Genomic DNA, 13,776 nt, shown 5'->3' on the forward strand with positions numbered 1-13,776 from the left:
TGCTTCTGCTGGACATGTGTTTCCTGACTGATGCCTGACATCAGCCTTCCAGGAAGACTAGAGAAGACTTTGCTGTTGAAGACAGACTGGCAAGCAGTGACAGACTGGCAAGGGTTGCATTCTGTCCCTTTTGATCGCTTTGGCCCAATACCACCCACAGTAAAACAGGAATAGAAGTGCAGTCAAGAGAAAGAAACAGATAGCATTGACTGAGGCTGAGTTTAAAATCTTTTATTATTTAGCTTTGCCAAACAGATAATGGAATCTGAAGTTGCTTTGCTAAAATGTTTTGAAGTGGATGCCACCCCTGCCTGAGACAAAGAGGACCTCAGTGGCAGCAGGGACCCTTAGGGTATGGCAGCAGTTCAAAAGAACACTTTTAATTTTGTATGCAACAATGTAAACTTCAAAAATAGTAAACTATAACCCTTCCCCCCCCACTTTTTACATAGCATGTGATCTATCACAGATAGAAATTTAATGGCGAACCAAAATCGCGTAAGTAAACATCCTGGTGCTTACAAGTTTCATAAAAAGTGTTACATTTGATGTAAATATCTCACATTTTTACTCTTAACACTCACAATTATGGAGTAAAAGCAACTGGTGATTCACCCCCTTAGTCCGTGCTCTCAGACTGTACATCAGCAACCACGCTCCTGCCAGCCCCTTTGATCGTTTTTGGTTGGCTTGTTCCACACATGACCAAGACTTCCCCTTCCTTACACTGGTGTTAACCAAACGCAGCTTCACACAGGGGTAAAACCTGTGCAAGTGAGTAAAGAACCAGGTCTGCTGCACGCAAACGTACGTGTTCCCACAGAAGCCACGGCGTGTATGGAGCGCACGTCCTGATGTCGGTGGGAATTTGGGGTCCCCCGGGGCTGCAAGCCTGAGCCCTGCCATTGCAAATGCCTCTTGGCAGGACCTGGTTCTGCGTGGATAAAGACAAGAGTTCTGTAGAAGGCACTGGATTTCTCTTGCATGATTTTATACGTGGACTACAGTCATGTGCAGAATAAGGAGATTAGGGCTCTAGACTGCTTTCTCTCTAGTCCTTTAGTGCAAACATTTTTAGCACTTAAATTTTCTCCTGACTGCAGTGCAACATGCGCTCACCTACATAGAGTGATTTCCAAACCTCTTTCCTTCCTTCCACTCTTCCCCCCATCTTCCAGTCCCAGAAAGTTTCCCTTTTATTTTCCGTGACAACTTTCAGAGTACAGCTCTGGTCAAAAATAAAGGTGTGATGTAGCATAGCATTTGTTTCTTTAAATCACAGTGTGCAATGCATCATTCAGTACCTAATGTTCAAAATGTCTGCCCTGCATTTCATGAAAATCGTTCTTTAAAATAACCTATGCAAATATATTTTGACTATATATTACATTCATTTAAAAAGAGAAGAGAGGTTCTTGGTTTGCAGTTTTTTTTTCAGTGTACTACTTAAGTGAAAGGTCTGATGTGAAAAAAGTACAAGCAAACTGGACATGCCAAGATTCAATGCCTTAGATGGTGATCATATCAAAACTGTACAGGTATGTACACCATGTTGGACAGGTGTGCTTCTTTCCAAGAAAAGACCTTTGCATCATCATAGATAAGGTTAACCACAAAGTTTTGTTAAAAAGAGCATTTAATGAGCAAAGGACGACATGGAGGGACGAGTTCTCCGGCTTTTATTAGGCAGTCCTGAAGTAATGTCTCCATTCCCTTCAGGGATTTCTTCCTTCTTCCGGACTTTGAGACGCGTGAGGAGCTTTATTACCCAGACGTCCCACTCCTCTGGCAAGAGCAACAGGAGAAAGCCCAGGCCAATAATGATAATGGCGATCACCCGGACACTGTTGAAGACAATTTCACTCGTGTAGTGATCAACAACTGTGTGGGACATTGAACAGCTGTTATTACATGGAACAGAGCATTAGGACAGTATCCCTATCCCTCCCCTTTGCCTCCCCAGCTCTGGAGGCTGGCTTCAGCAGGAGAACATGGCCATGGAGGCAGTGGTGGCAGGAACACTACTCTTCCTGATGATTTAGCACATAACAGGGTATGGCCCCCTTCAGAGCAGGCAGAGCTGGCCCGTGGGCTCAGTATGCAAAAGGCACAACACCTGGAGTTGCAATTATTGTCTGCAGTGGCATCTTCTCCCTTGCTCACCGACAGCACAGGAACTCCCACTGAGGTCCAGGTACACAGAGAAAGGGGTATTTCCCTCCCCAGCACAGCAACTCCTTCGTGCTAATTTTAATTCTCACCCTGGCAGCCTCACTGAGTAAGAAACCCTGTGGACACTGAGCCATGCACATGCTCTGTGGGATCACACCACTTGGTACCAAAACCTGCCAGGACCACCAGCAGTGCCTGGCCCTTCATGCCTGTAGTCAGCACAAAGCTGGGAGCTTCTGCCTGCACCGTGGCACCAGTTCAGCCTGGCTGGCTTTGGGAGAGGTGGCTCTGGTTTGAGCCGGGGTTGCCTCTGCACTCGCCTGCCCAGCACTCTCTGGCTCTGCAGTCTCTTGGCTTCCACTAAATTTCAGAAAACAGTCAGTGAAATGTACCAGGCCATGCCCAAAACTGAATTGTCCAGAGCTCTTGAAAAACACCTGCAATGCTGGTTACCAAGGCAAGCAGAATTACTAGTATCTGTTTACTTTAAAATATAAGCAATTTTATTTGGTTCAATTTAGTGTTAAGCCTGCCCTGCAGAAATCATTGATTTCTACCTCATCTGTGACTTGTCATTCCAACCCCGAGATCTACTTTGAAAAACAAATCTACTTTGTTTTTCAGTAGCCACGCTTCCTTGGACAGTAATTTAAAAAGCAGTTTTAGAGATTATGAATATTCATGTAATGTTATACAACACATTTAACACCTAAAGAATGCACTTTTTATCTAGGTTCTCTCCATAAGTCTTTGAGAGAAGATGCAAAACATGTTTAATAAAGCTATTTGATTGTATCCCTGCTCTGCATTTGAAAGGCCACAGATTTAATTTATTCATTAAGATGCAAAAGACAGAAATTCTTACCTGCATTCACTGGGACACTCAGCACAATTCCAAGAGAAATCAAGGTGGGGTAGGTAATAGCAATCCCAAAATTTAGTAGAATATTGAATGCTGAAGAAGGAAAGAAAAGCACTTTTTACTACAGTGAAACTAGGCAGGGGGCCAAATCACTCTTGTTCTAAGGCGATTAGCTTCAGCAAAGTCAGGACAGCCTCGCCAGTACTGACCATGTCAGGAGCTGGGGCTGACTGTAGTAGTACCTATACATCACACAGCCCAGTGATCTCCTGCCAATTGCTGCACTGCTTGCTCATAGAAACCTTCCATTTGAATCCACTGATAAATAAACTGGAGTTACTTGTAGAGCCATGTGTTGTGACTGTTCTGGGTAAGAGGAGCTGGGACTCAAGATAGGTATGGAAAGGGCTATTTCCAGTAGAAACAAATGGAACATTCTGGGAGATGTGATGGCATCATCCTGTGTAGTGAGCAACTGTGGCAGCACAGTCCACATATCTAGTTTGACAGGGAACAGCATCACACTTCTCATGACCATGACTCATTAAGGCTTAGATTTGGCATCCCTCCCAAGCTGGGCTCCCTTGGTGGCACAGCAGAGGCAGCAGAACAGAGGAGAGCCGCCTACCTAATTCCCATCCGTGCTGTGCAATGCTACATTTTCAAAACTTTCCTGCTCTTTAGGAATAGCAATTAGCTATTACTGAAGTCAGCAGAGGCACTGCAGGTTGGCCTTGACTTGCCTGACCTAACCTGCTCGCTCGAGGGATGCTGATGAGCTCAAGGTAATGCCCTGCCAGAAGGGCTGCTTCCCATCCACAGCCTGGGCAAGTCTCTCTGTCTCTCTGAAGCAGAGTTCACAAGTAGGAGTGAGGATAAGCTTTACAGTTTACTCCCACAGCACCTTCTAATGAGGGCCACAATATTATGGCTTGGTAATAACAGCAGAAGTGGGTTCTGCATTGCCACCTAGGAAGGGACCCTCTGCATAATTTCTCAACCTAATAACTGGGTTGAGAAGAAGGGAAAACAGCTCTAGAATGTCAGAGGTCTGCAGCAGCCAGTTTTGGGAACCCTCCTCCACCCCGAGCAGTGTGAAAATCTCCCATCTACTCACTCAATAACAGAATTGAAAATCCACAGAGGTTTCCCCAAGGAATGATGTCAAAAGAGCTCCAGTACTCCACTTTGGTAAAATAAAGGATGACAGGAATACAGGTAACGAAGAGGATGTTGAAGACGGCTAACACAGACAGGAATAAGGCAGCTTCTCCAAATTTAGCACTGCCCAAAAGAAGTTTGAATAAAACCTACAAGAGGAAAACACATGGGTTTAACTCTCTTGCACCACTCCTCTGGAGGGCTGGTTGCTGTCTTGGCTCCAGTGGCTCCCAGAATGCTGGCCCACTGGTCAGTGGTTGGGGCCAATGGGCTGCTGTCAGTCAGCACCTATATGGCAATGCTTGCCATACACTTGAGGTGGCTGCTTGTGAAGCTGTGATTTCCAGCTTGTGTGCCCCAGCCTTCTCCCTGCTGGGAGCCAACTAGAACACAGGAAAGGGCAACCACCAAAGGAGCCCATGCAGGAAGGGGGCTCAGCACCTTTGGTCCTCTGGATAAACTAATATTAAATCCAGAAGACTTGGTGAAGCAGGGCAGGGGTGAAAAGAAAGCAGCCTGTGTGATCTTGCATGAGACATCACTGGTCCAGACCTTGAGCTGCCACCTGAGGAGCGCTGCCTTGCTAAGCAAGCACAGTCCAAGCTGCCCGGCTGTCCTCCTGCCTTGTCCTGCTGTGCACCATGGCCTACCCACAAGCACTGCTGTCCCTGCCTCCCTACACATGCTCACAGTGCCAGACCACTTTCTCCCTGGGAGCTTGTTCCCAGAAGGCAGATAGTGCAGCAGCAGCCTCACAGTCTGGAACACAGCTGCAGCCTAATGAGACCACAGGGAGGGATTTAAAAGCTTTGGTTTGTTAACGGGAGAAAGGATAAAGACAGAGGAAACAAGGGATGTGAGTGGCCCGTTGAAGAAGTCCCTGCAGACAGATTTGGTCTGGTGTCTACATCAGTTTTCCACATAAACCGGAGAGTATCCAGCAGAACCCATGGGCTCTGGGTACAGCTCTCCTCTGCCACAGGCTGCAGACTAGTACAGCTGATAGAGTCTGACTTACTGGTTTGTGCTGGGATGGCAGGCCCCCCCACCAGTGTCCCTTTGCCTACCCAGAGACCTGCAGGCAAGTCTGCAGGGCCGCCATGCTCATGGAGCTGCTGCCTGCTCCCACCACCTCACAGCTCTCACTGCCAGTGCAGCTGCATTGCCACTCTGCATAATGGATTACTCCTCATGTGCACCCTGAGGATGGCTTATTGCCCCTGGCAGGGCTGGCAGCCGACACAGGCAGGCTGAAGTGTGTCTGGGGTAGAAGGGCAGGTGGAGGTGGTTCTGCTGCATGTGGCACAGCTTATCTGCTGGCAGAGCTGCCTGCTTGCTATGGCACAATTCACAGAAACTGAGCCAGGCTGTGGGAAGCAAGAGCAGAGTGGCATTCATTGCAGAACAAGCTGCACAACTCCATCTGCCCTTGCATGCAGGGTGTACTGCAGTGAATCACCCTGCCAGCACTGCCACCATCATCTTTCTGTGCGTGGGCTCTGGTGGAGCAGCACCTGCAAGGTGCCATGGGAGAAGGGGCAGAGCTCGGATCTAGCCTTGAATAATCCTGCCTGCCTGCAGATGACTCCAGAGCCATGGTGTTTCCTTGGGTCTGGAAAGCCACATCTCTCTTCTTGCATCTCTCTTCTCTTTCGTTTTCTTTTAGGGGAAAGTGTTGTATGACACTTCACAACCTCCCTTATGTAAGACACAGGCTGATCTGAAAAAAGGAGCAGAAAGCATTGCAGTGCAGTGTTGAGGGACACGGACAGATGCTTCTCAGTTTGGCGAGCCTCCCTGGATTGCTTGCGTTAAGGCTGCAGGGCTCGCCTGGTCAATTTTTGTTGCAGGACTGGAATGGTGCAATTCATTAGGCCATATGGAGTCATCTACACCTCATCCTGGTCTTTCTACACATTCGAGCTAGGGTGGGTGACCCACACCCTACAAGTCCTTATTCCTCTCTGGACTGTGACTCTGAGTGCCATGAGCAGCACAGAGGCAAATGCATATACGTGTCCCAGGCTACATGAAACAGCTCTCTGCTCAGCAGAGAAGGCTGCATGTCCTCTTACACACTGTGCAGTTTACCCTGCTGGTCCCTGGATGAGACCTTGTGCTCTGGATTCTAAGCATGTAATTATTTCCATGATAAGCAGTACTTTAAGCCCAATGCACCTACATATGCCACTGAAGGAGGACTGGCAAGGAGGGGTAACAAACTGACTTGAAAAAGAAGCTAAACCTCTGAAAGGTGCTTCCAGGGTGAGTGATTAAATCTAGCACCTGTGGAAAAGAAGCCTCATTTCTCGAGAATGCAGGGCAGCTCTAGTTCTCCTGTGGACACTGGAGAAGACTCTTCCCAGGAAACAGGAGTTTTCATCCTAAGTGAATGCCTGAATGCAGTGTTGTAGTCAGTGTGCTTATGGCAGAGCCTCTGAAAGAAGGGAATGTGGCACTGAACTGCATGAAGGTCTGCAAGTAAGACAAGAGCAGTTCAAAAGAGTGAAGAGGGTGACAGCCACCTTTCAGGGTGTGGAGGGGAAGACCAAGGTGTGCTTACCTTGTAGAGAGCAGACATTGAGGCAGAGCCCACCACCAGGGCTATCCCAATAACTGAGTGGCTGTGAAACCCATCAGCGTACGTCATCATAACTATCCCTGCAATGGCAAATATAGCAGCCACAATCTAGTTGGAGACAAAGAAAGAAAGCAAGAAAAGTGTTACTAGACAACCACCGACACAGAAAAACAGGTGAGCAGGTTTAAATGAGAGGGCAGTACTGCATCATCTGCTTGTGTAGAAAACTGGTAGCAAGCCCTGCCTGATACCCATGGAGCCAGTGCTGCCTCCCCTCTCTATTTCTCTGTCTACAGAGAAGCTGCAGGCAGAGCTGTGAAGCAGTTCTGCCATGGAGCTGTGTGGCAGACCAGAACACTGGGCCCAGTTTGTCTCGGGCTGAGCTGAAGGGGGATTTCATCTCTGTCATTGGGTCCCTGCAGCCTCTGCGTGACAATAATGCAGAAGTAATAGTTCCCTGGAGTTTGCAGGGAAGGCTTTGAGTGCGGTGGAGGCTTTGGAGGAAAAAGGTTTTTGAAATAAACAGGGGAATAAAACTCTTGCAACCACTTTTCAGTTCATACACATCATTTCAGAGAGGCAGGTTTAGTCATCCTCCAACGCCTGAAGGGAGTTGTTCAAGGGGAGGTAGCATGGATACAGGCTGCAGGGTCAGCAGCTTCTTTGGGACTGTCCTGCCAGATGCCTCAAGCCTCCCCAGGAAGTAATTCTGGAGTGAAAAGGGCTTTCTGCATGCTCTGTGCCTCATGGCTCTGCTGTGGTGTGAGGGGTGCCCTGCTTTAAAACCACATTCCCGTTGGCTGCACAGTCATGGTGATGATTCTATGACTGGGATAAATGAGTTTATTTTGACCTGTAGCTGGGTCAGTGCCAGCCAGCTGTGCCCTCTCCTGGAGCCAGACTGGGTTTTAAGACCTATCCCCAGGCTGCGCTTCCTACCAATGCTGCAACTTCTCTGCGGTGGAAACTTAATGAGCATTAATGAACTGCAGAATGAAAAGCGTCCAGTTTTGCTTTTACTGTCAGGGTCTGACTGACTTCAGAGCACCTCCCAGGAGGCTGGGTCTCTGGTTGGACAGGAAGATTATAATTTGGGATTTGTTAGTCTATTTATTTCCAAGTCCCACTGGCAGGTGCTCTTGTCTGTGTGATATGTACACAGGAGTACCTGCCAGTGATGCCTCTCTTGGATCCTGAGCTATTTTACTTACTGTAGCATGCAGGGAACATCAAAGTCAAAGATCAAAGCAAATAACTGCAGTCTGCAAACAGTTTTGCTGGGGCACAAGTCCCTGCCTCTTCTATTGAGCATGTCACAAGTGTCAGATGAGTCTCGGCCTCACCTCTCATCCTGCCTGTCGACATGCCAAGCATGTCACATACGCTGCCTCTGGAAGCCTTTCAGCCTGTCTATCAAGCACACCATTAGTGGTGGCGAGAGCCTGCTTGCACCACACCACAGCTGCCAGCCTGTGGTTACCTGCAAATGCCTCAGCACCACAGCACTTCTGAAACCTGCAGCTTCATTACATGTGTGTCCTCTCTGAAAGCAATACAACAGCTCACAGCCCTGTTGGACCATTGCTCTGGGCACAGTGAAGGGAAAGGGGGAAAAGTGCAAGGGAGAGAGGTAGGCACTTACAAGTGCCTGAGTGGCTAGGATGGGATTTTGTAGCTTGCTCTTACATTTAAATTCCAGCCAAACTGTGATTGAAGTGCCAGCTGCACTTCTGAATGCCAAGTGGGATGCTTGTACATGCTTAAACCCCACTGAGCTGTGCCTTTCTCACCTGGCTTCTCCTCCAGCAGGTGTGAACAGGGACACCCAAATGTGCCATCACAGCTTTGCTGTGGCACCATCTATCCTGAGATGCTGCCACGGGATGGAGCGGGAGCATGGGATGATGCTAGCTGAAGGGCAAGGCACTGTCTCCTCTGCTGCCTCATCTGCCAAATACCCTCCCAAAAGCTGCTTCCAAAAGGGTCAGCAGCTCTGACTCAGGATGGCCTCAAGGGACCAGAAGCTTTGGGGCTGGCCTGTGTGTTGGCTTGCAGTCCCTAAGTCACTCTGGGAAAAGCCCCAGCACCTATCCTTCGTCCTGGTTGCCAGTCCCAGGAAGAAGGCTTTGCTCATCCTGAGGCTATCCCTCAGCACACCAGGCAGTGCCGTGCTTGCTGCCACTATCTTTTTACTTGAGCTGTATGGAAAAGAGGAAAGAGGGAAGACAATGAGTCTCTCCAAGAGAGTCCACATTATGGCACTCCGCAGACAGGAGTGTCCCCAGCACTCCCACTGTGCCGCATGAATCTATGCAGCAGGGCTGCTCTGCTGCCCCAAGCCCTCTCGGTCCCTAGGGAAAGTGCCTTCTCACTTGCATTTTGCCACAGGTTAAGGTGCCACATCTGCACAAGAGCAATGAGCCCACTGCCTGCGAGCCCCTTCCTCCTGCACCCAGGTCCCTTGCTGGCCCATCACCTGGGAAGGAGACAGCTGTGTTCCTCCTTGGGAACAGAGGTGGCTTTCTCACCCCTCACCAGCACTGGGTGCCATATCACATGGCAGGAGCATCACACAGCCCCTACTGCCTTGGCCCCTGTTCTGGGTCTCAGCTTCACTGCTGCTCTCCCAGGGCAGTGGTGATAAGAAATGAAGGACGGCTGGACATGGCCAAGACCACCACTCAGATCTGCTTCCCTGCTCCTTCCATTCCTTTGGCCCTAGGAATCCATAGCAGGATCCATCCTCCAGTGAGTGTCACCTGCCATGGCATGAGACTTTGCCTAGCTGGGAAGCTGCTGGAGAGCCGCTGATCACTCTGGCTCTTCACGCGGAGCCATGTACCCGGGAGAGCACAAGAAGCATCTCTGTTACAGCTTGTGTCTGCCCGTGTGGGTATCCCCACACAGGTTCCCACAGCCATATCCAGTGGCGAAAGATGGCAGTGCAGACCACGGAGCACACTGCACACACAGGACAGCAGTGGTTGGCCTTGTACACACCTCCTCTCCTGCATCCCACCAGCACTACTGTAGGCAGTGCCACAGGGCAGCTGAAGACCACAAAAAAATGCATTATTCTCTTTCTACTTTGCTCAAAATGGCCATCACATGCAGCCATGGTACCAATGGCACCCCCTCCTCCAGGACAATTTCGGACATCCTTGCTTCTATACTAAAACCCCCGGTTAATTTGTTTTCAGGTACTGCTACCTGGGCAGGGGGTGGGCAAGAGCAGACACCATCTGGCCAGGTTGGGGTTTTGGCAGGTACATTTTGCAACGATTCCCTGAGCAGCCTCTTGGCTGCCACCACCGCAAGGCTGGCCAAGCTCTCCTGCCAAGCTCGCCTGCTGGAGAGCAGCACTTCCTGAAGAGTTAACTCTCAGTTGCTCCATGCAGCGAGGCCTGACAACCTCTTCTGAGCTCTGAGAGCACGGCCTGGGTGGGTGAGCAGAGAGCTGCTCAAATGGTGGGCAGAAAACAAGCATTATTACCGTTATTGCTGTTAATAAGTGCCTGCTGGGGCAGTGAGGCAGGGGGAACACACTGGCACCTTGTAGTTACTCCTGGCAGGCCCCCCCCTGCCAGGGGTGATGTGCTACCCACCCTCCTGGCCCTGCTGCAGGGGACACTGCATGCTGAGTGCTGCCAGAATGGCTGCAGGATAAGCAGGGAGCTGCAGGGTTTTCTGATAATAGCCCCAGCACACAGCTCCATTGCCACATGTAGGACTAAGGGTGTAAGCAAAGACTTGGGGTGTCACCAGCAGAGCAGCCCCAGGGAAGCGGGCTCACTGCGGGCCATGCCGCCTGGCCCCATGTCCACAGCAGCTGGCCAGATGCAAGTCCCCATGTGTTGGTGTTACACCCATCCTCCAGCAGCGACACATACACACGTTTTGGCCATGGGTGGGCAAGGGCAGCCCAGCTGCTGCTGATTGACATGGGTGCAAAGGATAGCCATGCCACCCCGCAAGCCTGCTTTCACACATAGCAAGGTGTTTAAATTCAAAGGTTGGGACCAGAAGGGAACTGCATGCAACTGGGGCTTGCAGGAATGTGAAGTTAGAAACCACTAGGTCTGCTGCCATAGCCTGGGAATAGTCATTCGGAAGGGGCCAGCAAAGGCTGATGAGCATCCACAGCAACACAGAGGTAGCACCTATCCTTTGTGCCACATCTGGAGCAAGTTACCTCTTTCCTGACGGAAAATGCTCAAAGGCATCAGGCTGGGTGATACGTGGGCTCCAGGAGCTCACGGGTGCCTGGGCAGGCTGCAGGGAAGGATGTGTTCCTGCTCTGCAAGGATTTCTGTGCCCATATGGCTGTCTGCATGATGTGCTGTTTGACTTGGCCAGCGTGAGGGAAAGGGGAAAGGAAAGGCAGAAGGGTGAGGAGGAAGAGAGACAGAGATAAGGAGTCACTTACCCTCACTCCCATGAACCTGTCCCTCAGAACGATCCATGAAAGCAAGAACACAAAAGCTTTGTTGCAGCAGAACAACACGGAGACATCCGTAGTGTTTATTTTCTTTATTGCATGTAAGTAAAGGTAGTTTGTGAGTGTCCAAAGAACACCAAAGGGTGCTGCTTTGGTAAAAAACACCTTCAAAGTCAAACCATTGTCTCCAAAAAATCGGCAGCACTCCCTAAAACAAGGAGAGAAAGGCAGTGTTATTGCACAAACCAGTCACAGTCTGCAACAAGTATATGGGTTCCTTTTCTTACTCGCCTTCTTTTCCTTTTGGGGAAAGAGGAGGGCATACCTTAAAGAGGAGAAGAAAAATAAGTTTCAGCTTGTGCTGTAGCATGCAGCACCTGCAGAGTGTATGAACACACCAGGGTGGCAAACATGGGAGGGCAGCAATGAAAGGGGCAAGGGGAGAGGTGAACCTAGGAGGTGAAATCTCACTCACCATGAGTGAGCACCTTCACAGTGGACACTTTGAAACAGTGTGGGGTCATCCTCCTCCTTTCACCCCTGTGGGCACCAGGATGCCGAGGGGCCAAGGCTGGCAGCAAAGCCCTTGCTTTCCGCTCCTGGAAGGAGCCTGGTGTGGGGTTTTTCCACCCAAGGGATGACACCTGGCTCAAGCTCCTGCTGCAGCAGCAGGGGCAGGAGCAGGAGGAGGTGGCTGGCAGCTGCCTGCTCCCACTGGAGTGAGGACATGCACTGGGACATGGCACAGTGGCACCCAAGGACATGCTGTGTCAGTTGGAGCAGCAGCGTGTAGTCAGGAGCTTAGGTGTGCAGTTAGGCCTGTGGATGCTGCGAATCCCAAGCAAGAGGCAGCGGGAGCTGGTATGGCCCTGGTATAGGGAAAGGAAACACCAGTGGTTTATTTGTGTCCTGGAGGCGCTGGCAGGCAGAAAGGGACAAGAGGTGATGGGCACAGCCTGGCACAGCTCTGGGGAGGCAGAGGGTCGGGGCTGGGATGGGGCTGCCTGGGTCACCTGCCTGCCTGCAACCTGCTTCTGCCGAGCTGCAGAACTGTAGCTGCCAGCTGTGCTGCCTGCACGGAAATTCGGTAACGTGAGGAAGAAATGCAGAGGTCTGGAGGCCAAGGGTGCAGCCTGCAGAAGTCTGCAGGTGGTGGCCAGTGGTGGTGCCGTGCCCTGCGCTGGCTCTGCTTGCTTTCAAACCCGCAACCCCCGCGTCCCTCAAGTACTTCAATGAAGTGTTTTGCAAAATCTGAGCAAAGTTAAATTCTCCTCTGGCAATGAAGCCAAACAGATTTTGACTCTGCTTTGAAAGTCAAGCTCTTTGCTTCCCGAGACTGGGCACGTAAGGCTCATTATCTGGAGTCTGATGATGGGGCTATATCAGGTGATTACCTAAAGAAACCAAAGACACTGGGGAGGGCTGCACTGCCAGGGCGTCACAGGCAGCCAGTTTAATGCTCCGAAGGTAAAAACATAAACCTGGGCACAGTTTAAACTAAATGACCTTAAGTAAGATTAATAGGAGAGGGACAGGAAGGATGTAGCCAAATGAAAGGACTAAAATGGAATTTATGTTGGGATTCATTCTGGGAAAGAAAAGTTCCTCCTGCCAAAAGCTTGTTCCCTACCCGTACAACTGGGTTTCACAATTTCACACACAGTAGAACATGTGCTTTTACTGTACTGTGGGCCCAACTCTTGTTCAGTAGATACCACTGGATCCATATGCTAGCACCACCTGGCATTCGCCCCTATCCCTGAAGCACCCAGTGTAGTTCCATGATGTCCCAAAGGACAACCTTGCCTTAGCATGGATCAGGGCCCCAAGCTGCATTTCTCCCTTTGAGACCTGTACAATAAAGCTTGGGTTTAGCTGTTTTTGGCTGGTTTCACCAATTGCAAATTTCTTCTTGCAAGTTGGCTCCAGCTTCCAAAGGAGACCTCCTTATGGCAGGGGTTTTCCCATCCAGCATAAAGCTGTAAGGGAGCTTCTCTCCAAGAACACCTGATGTTGTGGAGGGTGCTACCAGACATTCACCCACATGCACAGAGAGCCCTGTTGTCCAAAATGGGTGCACTGCTGAACTGCGGGTGCTTTGTGGGGGAAGACTATGGGTTAGATGGGTTTCTTGGACCTGGCACCTTCAGTGAAGTTGGAGGAAATAGGGGAAATGTGTATTTCAAGCCCTAGGATGGCTATATCGTGTACAATAACCCCCTCACAATTAGTTGTCTCCTCAGGTTCGCTACTACTTATCAGGGAAAGTGATGTTTCCTCAGTGCCATAACACAGCTTGTGAAGCTATACATGGAAGCATTTGATAGAGAGAGTTGTCAGTGCATAATGGTAGATAAATAGTCATGGGAAGCAAGACAGGACTGTGATATAACCTATGCTTCAGTCCCCAAACAGTTGGGGGAAGAAATTACTCCAGAAAAACCAGCCTTCAACTTTAAATATTTCAACAGAACATTTTGGACACAGTTGCTCCTGCTGTCCAGTAATTTCAGTTTTGCCAACAAGGATGCTTTGTACACAATGAGTATCCTGATGTTTTAT

The 13,776-nt window shown here is 49.8% G+C and overlaps 1 protein-coding gene across 5 annotated transcripts in view; it reads right to left on the reverse strand.

Annotated features, from left to right (window-relative positions):
• Positions 1 to 216: 216 nt before the first annotated feature.
• SLC35F3 (solute carrier family 35 member F3) overlaps positions 217 to 13,776 on the reverse strand; it is a 169,822-nt gene continuing 156,262 nt past the window's right edge. For 4 of the 5 annotated variants that reach the window (XM_061471253.1, XM_061471254.1, XM_061471256.1 and 1 more), the window contains 5 exons: positions 11,203 to 11,422; positions 6,759 to 6,884; positions 4,152 to 4,344; positions 3,038 to 3,127; positions 217 to 1,881 (listed from right to left, as the gene is read on the reverse strand). In XM_061471253.1, the coding sequence (XP_061327237.1) occupies positions 1,637 to 1,881; positions 3,038 to 3,127; positions 4,152 to 4,344; positions 6,759 to 6,884; positions 11,203 to 11,422 (874 nt within the window). In that variant the 3' untranslated portion in view covers positions 217 to 1,636. The remainder of the gene's footprint in view (positions 1,882 to 3,037; positions 3,128 to 4,151; positions 4,345 to 6,758; positions 6,885 to 11,202; positions 11,423 to 13,776) is intronic. The other variant, XM_061471255.1, reaches the window with a different exon arrangement.

This window comes from Pezoporus flaviventris, unplaced genomic scaffold (assembly GCF_033815535.1).
Source record: "Pezoporus flaviventris isolate CSIRO_AGI_PZ_B2104156 unplaced genomic scaffold, CSIRO_AGI_Pfla_v1 ptg000066l, whole genome shotgun sequence".
Lineage (NCBI taxonomy): Eukaryota > Metazoa > Chordata > Aves > Psittaciformes > Psittacidae > Pezoporus > Pezoporus flaviventris.